General features: G+C 42.9%; 1 protein-coding gene across 1 annotated transcript; it reads right to left on the bottom strand.

Annotated features, from left to right (window-relative positions):
* Positions 1-6,791: 6,791 nt before the first annotated feature.
* On the bottom strand, positions 6,792-8,369 carry LOC308248618 (D-3-phosphoglycerate dehydrogenase-like; the record flags this gene model as incomplete). Its single annotated transcript, XM_080668752.1, is given in 3 exon segments — positions 6,792-7,141; positions 7,144-7,886; positions 7,888-8,369. Coding segments are annotated over 3 exon segments (1,575 nt in total).
* Positions 8,370-13,338: the final 4,969 nt, after the last annotated feature.

Raw genomic sequence — 13,338 nt, forward strand, 5'->3', positions numbered from 1 at the left:
CAAAGTCAATCTCAGGGAATAGGCTATTTCTATATCTGTGAGTAGGAAAAGACAAAACAAGGAGTCGTTTGATGACTATATTACATCATACATTATCTGATCCACAGCTAAAAAATCAATTCATCCTGGCTTAAACAATAGTGAATTTTGTTGTCTCCTAAAATTGCAAAGATCAGAACTATTTCTAGTGTCAGATTCTGATGATTTAGTAACTCAAACAATATCATCAGTGCTCATTTGTTTTCCATGTCTTAGCTTTAATTTATTGATATTGTCTTTACTTGCAGGCAGTATTCTTCTCAAGATAACATGAGGGCAGCAGTAATGTAGAGCCTGCAACCTATTGTCTTGGCAATTGCAAAAGAAGAGAAGAAACTTTCTATTACCTATGCAGCAAAGTAGCCATGATTGTCTCTGGCTGGATAAACATTTTGCGTGTATTCTATGAATTCATGACTGAGGTCAGGATTGTGTAATCTGATTAGTTTAGGGTCGAGTCACATATCCATCCTTGAAACTAGGGAGAGACTGACCACCTTGCCAATCTAATTTCCTTTGAGGTGTTTTTAGCAGTCTGTTGCTAAACTCCCAATATGTGGGAATTTTCCAGCTATTTTTCGGCTATTGATTTCAATGACCTCATTGTGGGCAGAGAATTTACCTTAGATGATTAATCCTTTTAAATGAATTCAGACTTGTTTTATGGCCCAGAATATGATCTGTGTCAATGAAAGTTTTATGAATACATCAGAAGAATATGTATTCTGTTGTTGGAGTGAATTATAAATGTTAATTAGGTCAATTTATTTAATAGGTTTGTTCAACTATAGGATGACTTTACTAATTTTCACTATATTTCTTCTGTCAAGTACGAAACTTGTGGATTTTGTCCATTTTTTCCATTCAAATTCTGTCACCTTTGAAATAATCACATGGCCCTTTATAGAAAAGTGTTGCCCACCATTGAAGTAAAACACAATGAATCAAAGTTTGTGAACACATTGGCATTTTTTCAATTATTATATAAATTGTGAACTATATCATGACCCATAAAGTCATTAGAAAATGTAATATGGAAGTTGGTTTGTATTTATAACAAATGCAACTTAATATATCCTGTATATTTAACAGTAGAATTTTTAGTTCTATGGAAAGAGATGCAACATGTCAATGGGAAATGGGTTAAAGAATTAAGTTTTACAAAGCACCAAAATATTGGAAAAATGAAAGGGATAGTTTTTTTAAATTTTTAATATTTTTTATTGATTTCAGAGAGGAAGAGAGAGCGAAATAGAAACATCAATGATGAGAGAGAATTATCAATTGGCTGCCTCCTGCACAACCCACTGGGGATCTAGCCCGCAACCTGGGCATATGCTCTGACCTGGCATTAAACTGTGACTTCCTGGTCCATGGGTCAACCCTCAACCACTGAGCAATTTTTTTTTAATGTTTTATATGGTAAAGGGATTTTTTTTATGTTTTACAAAATACACTTATCATATAGTGGCAATGTCACATGATGTGTGACTAATGAGAAAGGACAGCTATGGTTGTACTACCGTATCCAACAAAATTATCTCTAGGTGTCTTGGTGAATGTTCTTTTTCTTCCCGATGACTTCTCTTTGCCTTGGAAGTCCATTCCTCCTTCCTATCCCAAATAAACTTAAACCTTTTGTTCCTCACTCTCACAATTCTCACTTCATACTCTACGAATCTCTGACTTACATCCAATGTCAAATAATTCATTCTTGCTCTTGGTATCTACTGCTAAGTCTATGCTTCCTTTTGGCTCTGTCTTTTTTCTAGCCACCTGACATCTCACAATGGTCTACATAGGCTCTCGTATGGTTGATGTTGCTTAAATTATGGGCTTTAGGACCTATATCTTACAGTTGCTTCCATCTCCTTGCCTGACCTCCAACATAGTTATAGCTCGGAATTTCTTTATTTTTTTATTAATTTACTTTTTTTCTTTACTGATTAAGGTATTATATATGTGTTCTTATCCCCCAATTACCCCCCATCCTCCTGCTCATGCCCTCACCCCCTCTAGTGTCTATGTCCATTGGTTATGCTTATATGCATACATACAAGTCCTTTGGTTGATCTCTCCCCTTTCCCCCACTCTCCCCTGTCTCTATCTCAAACACCTTATATAGTTCTTCTAAAATGTGAGTGTAGTTAAGGAAGAGAAATAAAGTGGAGCAGATGGTGTAGTTACACTGTATTTCAAGGCACAAAATAAAAAGTGGAGACATACAGAATTTGGAAATCCTGTCTGATGTGATATTGACTACTGACATCTCTGTGCCATTTCCTCCCCTTCTATGTTCTCATTGCATTACAGGGGTGGAAAACTGACTTCCTGGCTAGGTGAGCTGTAGCTTAGGGTCTGCCTATAAGGGGCACTTGTGAGATTTAGAATATGGAGGAGAAGGAAAAGGCATTGCCATTCTCTTGTGGCAGAATCTGGTAGAAATGCGGACTTTTTCAAATCACCTGCTTGCTGAGATCATTGACAGTGTCTACAGTCAATTTCTGCACCTCCTGATTTCCTGGAAGTAACATGTTCTCACTAAATCATGCCCTCACAACACTTCCGGTTAGACTGATTTTTTAAAGTGACTACTCCTGCTTTAAATTTCTTCCTATTAAAAATATCTATTGTAGTTGATCTTTTATAATATTTAGGAATCTGTTTTTTTTTAGCCAGGACATTGTTTTCCTTCTTTGTTATTCTTGCATTTGCTATTTATAAATTTGAAATGCATGGCTGTGTTATCACCATTTGAGTAATTCAATAAATTCATACATAAATATTTAACATGTGAGTGTATAAAAGAGTGTAATGGGTGTGACAGAGAGAGAGAGAGATGTGAGTGTATAAAAGAGTGTAATGGGTGTGAGAGAGAGAGAGAGAGAGAGAGAGAGAGAGAGAGAGAGAGAGAGAGAGAGAGAAAGAAAAGAAGAAGGGAGAGAGACAAGGAAAAAGTCTTATGATAAATATAGTAAAGATATTCTAGGTTGCTATTGATCCATTATTTGTATCCTATAGCTTAATGATTCTCAAGGAAATTGTGGTCAGCATTTGGGGCAGGCTCCTCTTATAAAGGATCATTCTTTGAAACAGAAGAAATGTGTCATCCCTGGCCTCCACTTACTAAATGCCTACAATACCTTTGTTTATTGTGACAACTCAAAACAGATTTTAAACATTTTTCCAGTTGACAGAACCACTTCTGAATCAGTATTCTGATCTATTACAAATTCACATCTTTCTAATAGTCTTAAGTGCATGTCTTTTCAATTTTATTCACCAAGAGACTTTGTGAAATGATTTTTTTCAAAATACCAACATATTATGTCTCCAGAAATCCCTGCATACCATTGCTGTCTTCCAAAATAAATAATGTCAGTGTGGCATAATGTGCATAATGTTCACAATAATCACAGCCTGACTCCTGATGAGCAGTTTTTTCTCTTGTAATCATTATAATTCAATATTTTTAAATTAAATTCTATACAAATTAAAACAATATGGCATTTATGTCTATACAACTAAGAAATGCTTAGGAGTTTCCATTCTTCATAGTGATGAGAGTATAACAAAATATATAATTGCATATATTGGTGGTGGAGGGTTAAATTGGCCCAAAACTTCTGGATGACAAAAAACAATGTACATCAGTGGCTTAAAATATATATTTTTGTGACAAATTGATTCCATTCTAGGAAACTCTCATATCCTTATTGTCGGTAATATATACACAAGTTTAAGATCAAGGGTACTCATTCTAGTGTTATTTATAAATGGAAGCAACTTAATGGTCTGACAACATGGGAATGATCTAATGAATGGGGTCTTCATGTGATGGAAAAATATGCACCCATTTCAAATATGCTTTATAAAATCATCCTATCATGGAGAATATTAGATAAAAATATCAGGATAGCCCTAGCTGGTGTGGCTCAGTTGGTTGAGTGTCATCCCTTGCACTGAAAGGTCACTGGTTCAATTCCCAGTCAGGGCACATACTCAGGTTGCAGTTTGATCTCCTGCGTGGGTGGTGTGTGCAGGAGGCAACCAGTCAATGTTTTCTCCCTCTCTCTCTCCCTTGCCTTTTCTCTCTCCAGAGAAAAATCAATAAAAACATATTTAAATATATATATATATATATATATATATATATATATATATATATATATATATATATCAGGCTTTAAAATTGCATTTTAAGATGTCACCCAAACCATGCATAAAATATATAAGCAATAAAATCTTGTATAAAAATGCATTAATGCCCAGCCGGTGTGACTCAGTGGTTCAGCGTAGACCCATGTACCATTAGGTAGCTGCTTCGATTTCTGGTCAGGGGACATACCCAGGTTGCATGCAGTAGGGAGCATGCAGGCTGCCAATCAATGATATTTCTCTCTGATTGATGTTTCTATCTCTTTCTTCCTCTCCCTCCCCCTCTTTCTAGTAAAATCAATAAAAAATATTTTTAAAAATGCTATAAGGTATTTGAGAACGACTGTTCCCTACTCATTCCATTTGGTGAAGGAGCAAGAAGATGGGATAGTACGTGTTTGAGTGAGCATTTACTAGCATATGAGCAGTAAAACACATATTCTCATTGACTTAAAACAAAAATAATGTATTTCTCACTCGTACCATATGAAAGCTGAGTATTGTACCCCAAAACAGCCCTAAGACACAATGATGCTCTGGAAATTTTAATGTCATCAGACAAATCTGATTAGTAACCTGAAATTATACTTGTGTGGTGAAAACTGTTGGGAACATCTGAAACACCACTGAAGGTGATGTGGGAATAATATAAAAGTAGCATAACTGGACAGTGATTTCAATTTGAAAGTGGCCAACTAATGATTTTTATTAAGAAAGATTGTGAATTAAAAGCTATAGTTGTCTGGAAGAGCTAGAGGACATTCCAAAGACCACACAGTGAACAAATTTATCCAGTACCAGCAATGCCCAAAAACGAGACAGATTTTCCACCGGCCTTAGAGTGGTACCTCCTCACCCTGACCAAACCTACCACTTGCCTTCGCTTTGTTTCCATGCTGTCTCAGCAACATTCCTATTAGGAATCCAGTTTCCCCTGACCTAAAAACTGGGGTGGAAATTCCCTGGATGGAAAAGAGAATAATTCTGGTCATTTGGAAGGAATGTCCTTTTTGAAATTAATTTACTGGTGGATGGTTCACATAGTTCTTTCTCTTATGTGTTTGATGGCTGTGATTCAGCCAATCCAACATCTGTGAATGCTGCAACACTGACATGAGGGTTTGAGGCACCAAGCTGATGCTGTTTTATGAGGTTTCTTTTTGAAAAATGAATTAGCCTTCACCTGCCACCCTGTATTTATGTTATCATCTGTCTCCCCTGTGAGAAATCAGAGTCATCTCCTATGACTTTCCTACAAGGAGCAAATTACAGCTATCTATAATCCTAAACTAAATTGCCTAATCATAGTATTGGAAATGCCTTAATATTAATTTTTAAATGTCAGATATATTTCTAGTCAAATGTAAAATTCCAGATAAATTTTATTGTCTGGATTCCCTTGATGTGATAACATGAAAATGTGATGAATGGTTAATAATCTTCATGTACTCTGTGGTCTAAGTACATAATAGCATTATTTTGAGATTTATTTTTTCCTGCTAAGTCGCCTGATTATTTCAACTGCAATTCTATTTGATTACCTCCATACCAGCATTTGTTATGTGGTCTCAAAATGTCCTGGCATAACCTGAGTTATAAAGCAATGTAACAGCCCTGGCTGGTTTTGCTCAGTGGATAGAGCATCAGCCTGTGGACTGAGGGTCATGGGTTTGATTCTGGTCAAGGGCACATGCCCAGGTTGTGGGCTCAATCTCCAGTGTGGGGCATGCAGCAGGCAGCCAATTAACTCTCTCTCTCTCTCCCTTCCTCTCTGAAATCAATAAAAATATATTTAAAAAAATAAATAAATAAAGCGATGCAACATCACTTCACAACACTCAACCATGTGCTACACTCCAGGAAATACAAGAACCTACCAGTGAGTGTCATGGTCACAACAGTGGTGGTTTATTTGTTTGTCCTTGCAACTTCATTTTTTCCTACATGGTTTTAGGTAAATTACTAGAGGTCCAGTGCACAAAATTTGTGCACTGGGCGGGTGTCCCTCAGCCCAGCCTGCACCCTCTCCAATCCGGGACCCTTCAGGGGATGTCAGACTGCCAGTTTAAGCCCAATCCCACTGGCAGTCAGACATCCCTCTCACAATCTGGGCTGCTGGCTCCTAATCGCTTGCCTGCCTGCCTGCCTGATTGCCCCTAATCTCTCTGCCTGCTGGCCTAATTGCCCCCAACTGCCCTCCCCTATTGGCCTGGTTGCCCCCAAATGCCCTGCCCTGCCGGCCTGATCTCACCCTCAATGGCCCTCTCCTGCCAGCCTGATCTTGCCCCCAACTGTCCTCCCCTGTAGATCTGATCTTGCCCCCAATTTCCCTCCTCTGCTGGCCAATTTGGTTCTGATTGGTCGGTTTCTATGCCAGTCAGCATCAAAAGCTCCGCCTCCTAGGAAGCCATTGGCTCCTCACAGTTGACCCAGATTTGGTTCCTTTTTTGGGGGGGGTTGGGGGTCAGGGGGAGGGTGGGCTGTTTAAGTGGTTATTACAGGAGTCAGACCACATAAGTGGTGTCAGCCCTGGGAATGTGACCTTTCAATGTTAATCACAAAGCCCCCAAGGCTGGTCCTGGTGAGCCCCAAGGTCAGAAATGAAACTGAAAGGCCTCGGTCACATGCTGCTTCCAGGTGTCCAGGCTGGGCAGCAGGAAGGAGATGCCCATGACGTGCCAGGTCTCCCCATTGGACACCACAGAGGTCTGGAAGGACAGCAGCTGCACGCCTGCCTCTGCCAGGAGTCCAATCATGGTAGACAGCATGTCAGGGTTGGAGGGCTGAGCCCGGAACAGGAGCAGGGGCAGACCCCTGTGGAGAGGCACTTCTGGCCTGAAGGCAGCTCCATTGAGTGCCTGCAGCACAGGTGTGGTGCCCTGGACAAAGCCCACAGCCTGATAGGGGGCACCTGCCAGGGCCACGCTCAGGAGGCCTTCCCCGCATTCTTCTCTCCTGGCACAGTGGGGTTATGGGAGGTGGTTACTTTGAGGCCAGCCTCCTTCACCAGCAGCTTGGCACTCACCAAGTTCACATCCACATAATTAGAAGTGTCTTTGAGGAGGCCGACAATGACTGCGGGGCTCAGGCAGTTCCTGGCATTCTTCAGTGATAAGCCCTGCGTTACCACCTGGATGGTCCCTTTGGGGGACCCTGCCCAGGCTCGCATCTGAGTCCCCAGAGCTTCTGCCAGACCCATCCAAGGTTTGGTGTGCGGAGAGAAGGCACTGGTATTCACGACCCCCACGAGGGCTCTCCCCTTCACCATGTCCACAAACTGGACAGCAATCTCCTCCCCACAGCAGCTCTGGGCATCCTTGGTGCTGGCGCCCAGGTGGGGGCACCTGGTGACATTCTCATGGTCCACCAAGGCACGGTCCCAAGACTGCTCCTCCGTGAACATGTCCAGCGCTGTGCCCACGCGCTGCCCCGACTGCAGGGCCTGGACCAGGGCGCCCTCATCCACGATCTTTCTGCGGGCACAGTTCACCACATGCATGCCCTTCTTGCACAGGGCGAAGGTGATGTCATTCAGCAGGCCTGTCATGGAGGGCAGGAGAGGGGTGTGCACAGTGATGAAGTCACAGAGGAGCCAGATCTCCTCCAGGGGCAGCCACTGATTGCTGAAGGAGGCGGAGACCTCTGGTGAGATGATGGGGTCGTACCCTACAGTCTCCATCCCGAAGGACGGCCACCTCTCTCCCGATCCTCCCCAGGCCAAGAATTCCCAGGGTCTTTCCATTCAACTCGGTTCCCATGAACTTCTTTCGGTCCCATTTGCCATCCTTCATCGAAGCTGTCGCCTGGGGAAACTGCCTGGCCAGACACATGATCATCCCACAGGTGAGCTCTGCAGCACTAAGACTGTTCCCATTGGGAGTGTTCATGACCAGGATGCCCTTCCTCGTGGCGGCCTCCAGATTCACGTTGTCCACGCTGGTGCCAGCCCTGCCCACCACCTGGAGCTTCTCTGCTGCATTGATGACATCCTTGGTCACCTTGGTGGCGGAGCGGAGGATAAGGCCTTCGCAGTCCTGCAGCTCAGCTATCAGCTCCTCTTTGCTCAGGTTCTGCTTCTCCACCACCTGCAGCCCTCCATCTTGCAGGATCTTCCAGCAGCAAGGGTCCAGGCTGTCACTGATGAGTACTTTCTGTAGATTTTCGAAGGCCATTGCTGGAGCCGGCCTTGGGATCTACCACTCTTCCTGGACAGAAACACCTCTGGCCCCCAGGTTTTGTTCTGATTGGTCAGTTTCTATGCCAGTCAGCATCTCTGGGCTTATCAATGGGGCCTGATCAGAAAGGCGGGGCTGATCAGCAGCTCCGGTGGAGTCCTGGAGAGAAATGGAGGCAGGGCTGCTGGCCACACTGGGAGAGAAAGAGAGAGGCAAGTGCTGGTCAAAAGCTGCCGCAGAGGAACGGATCAGTCCCTGCTTCTCTCTTCAGGCCTATCTCTTGCCCTGATTCGCAGCCCCCTCAGCAGTCAGAGCTGGGGCACCAGGCCTGCAGCAGACACAGTCAGCGCTGGGTTGCCACGGCAACCCAGCACTGATTTCCGGGTCTGGTCTAGCTTAGGTTGTAAAGGTGTTACACCCTGGCTCTTTATTATAGAGATTAGCTGTTTTGGGTGGGTTTTGAGGTTTATAGAGGCACATTGCCTATCAAAATCTTAAAGATAAAATTGGAAATGGGGAAATTTTATTCATAAAGGAAAACCTTATGACCATTCAATGGAATGAACACATTAATAAATTGTTACTTTCCTACCACATCACTAAATCTTGGCACTGAACAAAAATACCAAATGTAGCATTTTACAACCTATTTTTTTCCATAAATATTCATTTTTTTTACAGTTGGAGAAAAACATTGTCATTTATATAGAACAAAAAAAAAATCACTAAAATAAAAACATCTGGTGAAAACAGGCCAATATGCTAAGATCTGAGGGGATGCATTCTTACCTATTATATTCTATTTCTTCACAAAATATCAAATTCTTCAGAGATCTTCATATATTTATTGTAAATAATATTTCAATATAATAATATTTCTACTAAATTCTGATTTCCTATGCATCGTCTTGTGGTAAGATGTTCTTATAACATTAAAGCTTTATAGGAAGTGTAAAAGGAGTATACAATGTGAGTAATGGCTGGCAGGCAACTTGCTGCTCCAGAAATACTGCTTGAAGTTACTAAATTCATATTTGGACATTAAATGATGTCATGTCTCTTTGGGAGTCAATTCAAAATGCATATTTCATTTCTGGTAAAATTCAGTTTCATGAAATAGAACACTACTTCATAAAACTCAAACACAGATATAGTGAAAAACCTATCAAAAATACATACACCCCAGAGGAGTGCATAGGATTTTGTTTGTTTTTTTGTTTGTTTGTTTGTTTTGGAAAATAGATGTTTTTCAAAAGGGGTTGTTCATTTGCTGTAGTTTATTTAGAATTATTACAAGATTCACTTTTATATTAGTATCTTCCAGGGCTTTCCTAAAATGTACAAAGATAAAGTGACTATTTTTCCCCACTTATCAAATAGAATTGACTATTTTTATTAGATAGAAACAAATTATTAAATAGACTTCCTCTGCATTTGAAAAATATTTCATTAGCAAATTTCCTTCTTTTTAGACTACTTTTTAAAAAACAACTCAAGACTGGCTATCAGGTTTGTGAAAGAAAATTAAAAATTTAAACTAAAACATCATGCTTAACAGTATTGGTGTTTTTGACTTCTCAAAATCCACTCCATTCCAAACACAATGTCCATACTAATAAAAATAATTTCTTCCTCTAGCTAGCAAATTATTTTTACGCATGCATATATCTCATCTGTGGCCAAAGAGACAGGAATTACAGCTACTAGGTTTATTCCAGAAAATACCTGATTATCAAAAGATACTTTGAAAGACAGACACTTTATGCCTCTGGCCATTACTGTGTCTATATGTGATGTTTGGAATTGATGCAGCCATACAGGGCCATAAGGGTAACCAGAGCTAAGATGACAGCATCCTATCTAATAAAAGAGAAACATGCAAATTGACCGTACCTCTGCTACGCCCACCAGCCATGCCCACCAGCCAATCAGGAGTGAGTATGCAAATTAACCCAACCAAGATGGCTGTAGCCACAGAGCTGGAGTGAGCAGGAGGCTTGGGTTGCCCCTGGTGATGGAGGAAGCTAAGCTTCCCACCTGCCCTGGCCGGCCCTGGCCTGAGCTCAAGGCTACAAAGTTTCAATTATAAAAGATAAATAAATCCCAGATACCTGCTTCCAGCTGTCCCTGGCCTCCACTCAAGGAGGCACTGAAAAAAAAAAACAAAAAGCAAAAAAGGGGGGGCTGGGAGCTTGGGTTGCCAGGGGCCATGACCAGCCTGCAAACAGCCATCAGCCCCTCACCCAGCCTGGCCAGGCACCCCAGTGGGACCCCCCACCCTGAAGGGGCTGTGGCCAGCCTGCAAACAGCCATCAGCCCCTCACCCAGGCTGGCCACACCTCCATGGGTTGAGGGTCCCCACTGGGGGACGTGGCCAGCCTGCAAACAGACATCAGCCCCTCACCCAGGCTGGCCAGTCACCCTAGTGGGGACCCCCACCCTGAAGGGGCTGTGACTAGCCTGCAAACAGCCATCATCCCCTCACCCAGGCTGGCCAGGAACCCCAGCAGGACCCACACCCTGATCCAGAACACCCTTCAGGGCAAACCAGCCAGCCCCTACCCATGCACCAGGCCTCTATCTATACTAATAAAAAGGTAATATGCTAATTAGACTGGAAGACCTTCCAGGAGACCTTCTGGACATTCTTCTGGACAAATCCATGATGGCAGGGCCGAGGTAGAGGCAGTTAGAGGCCATGGGGGGGAGGGAAGTTGTGGGTGATCAGGCTGTTGGGGGTAAGCAGACCAGCAGGGGGGCCAGTTGGGAGCTAGCAGGCCATCAGTGGGGGGTCAGTTGGAGGTGATCAGGACAGTGTGGGGGGGGAAGTTTGGAGTGAGCAGGCCAGCAGGGGGGCCGTTGGAGGCAAGCAGGCCAGTGGGGAGGGAAGGTGGGGGTGAGCAGGCCAGCAGGGGGGGGGGGCATTTGGGGGCGAGCAGGCAGGCAGGCAGAGTGGTTAGGGGCAATCAGGCAGGCAGGCAGGCAGGTGAGCAGTTAGGAGCCAGCAGTCCCGGATTGCGAGAGAGATGTCCGACTGCCGGTTTAGGCCCGATCCCTGTAAACCGGCAGTAGGACATCCTTCAAGGGGTCCCAGATTGGAGAGGGTGCAGGCTGGGCTGAGGAACACCACCCCCCTGCTGTGCACGAATTTTGTGTACCAGGCCACTAGTAAAAAATAATTCATTAAGGTTGTCATTGTAGTGTGGCCAGTATGGCTCAGTGTTTGAGAATCAACCTGTGAACCAGGAGGTTATGGTTTGATTTCTAGTCAAAGCACATGCATGGGTTATGGACTTGATCCGCAGTGTGGGGAGTGCAGGATGCAGCTGATCAATGATTATTTCTCATTATTGATGTTTCTATCACTCTCACCCTCTTCCATCCTCTCTGAAATTGGGAAGTTTCATTGAATTTGATTGAATTTATCCTACAATGATACAGGAATGAACCTCTACTGATCATCCTAAGAATGGGGTCATATAAAACATAAGGTTAATTGCCGGAAACCGATCATTGTTCAACTAATAGAGAGATGTGGAAAGGGAATCCGGAAGGCTAGACAACCTTAATTGCTCTGAAAGGTCGGAGTTAATCACTCACTGTTTAGTTGAGACATTGGTAGTTGAAGCAGCCTCCACCTGTTAGTCTTATGTAAATGCTTGCTGATTGGCTATTATTGGAATTTCCTGCCTAAAAGATATGGGTGTATCTCATAACCTTAAAAAAGGGATAGCAAAACCAGAGCAGTGAGTAGTCCTCCCCCTAGAGGTGGGCCCCCGCCTGGCCCCCAATATTCCCAAATTAATACTTTTCTAAGTCTCTTTTCATTTGTGTGCGGCCTTCTCCAGAACCCGAACCCTGAACTAGAACCCTGAACCACGCGGGACGTGAAAGGGGTTCCCACAGTTAATGACTAAATAATGGAGTTAACATTTAAGGTTAAGTGCCAAGCATTATGTTATTTCCTCACATTATGAAGATGGGTCATTAAAGATTCAACAGTTTCAAGCCTGCTTAACCAAACAACAATGAAAAATACTCTAAACACAATTTCCCAGCTTTCAGATGAATGAGGTTAAATTGGGCAAGACAGCAAATAACGAGGGATAATGAAGAACTCAAATCATCCAGTACATTAACGAAGCTGATGTGCAGCTAACACTGAAAAAGATGTATCACTCCCCTGGGTGAGAAGCAGGAAGAGATTCCTTCCTAAAGGGACAATGGAAGACACCCACACATCTCTCCAGGTTCAGATAAAATCCTGCTTTTCAACCCTATGCTCATATGTCATATTTTCCATGCTTCCTTTTCTTGACCCCCAAGTTGTCTCCTCACCCTCACAGTGTTCTACCTGTGCCTCCTTTGTGTATGGTGGTCTGTCTTGGAACCATTGATGAGCAGTTAACTCCCTAAGAACAGAACACTCGTGCACGGAGTCTCCTCTGGTCTAAGAACTGAGCTAGGTATTTATTCTCACTCTACGTCTATAATGTGGGGATGAGAGACAAGATGAGGAGACGAGTGTCAAAGCCTTATTAAATATCTTAGGTCACACAGAAGTGAAGAATCAAGCAGGGCTTCAGACCAGGAATGTCTGACTTCAAAATCATTATACTTTCGCCCAGGGGGCAAAGCTCAGTGGTTGAGCAGGGACCCATGCATCATAAGGACTCCAGTTAGATTCACAGTCAGGGCACATGCTTGATCCCCAATAGGGGGCATGCAGGAGGCAGCCGATGGATGTTCTCTCTCACCCATGTTTCTATCTCTCTCTCCCTCATCCTTCCTCCCTCTCTGAAATCAATAAAAACATATTTTTGAAAAATCACTATACTTTCTGGAAGACTAAACTCTCTCCTCAGAGTAAGGCTATTATTGAGACAGCATGTTCACATAGTGGGTGCTTGATAGTATTGATTAATTCAATGAATAAAATCTTAATAAATAAGTTAGATCATTAATA

This window comes from Plecotus auritus, assembly GCF_963455305.1.
Source record: "Plecotus auritus genome assembly, chromosome: 1".
NCBI classification, from domain to species: Eukaryota; Metazoa; Chordata; class Mammalia; order Chiroptera; family Vespertilionidae; genus Plecotus; species Plecotus auritus.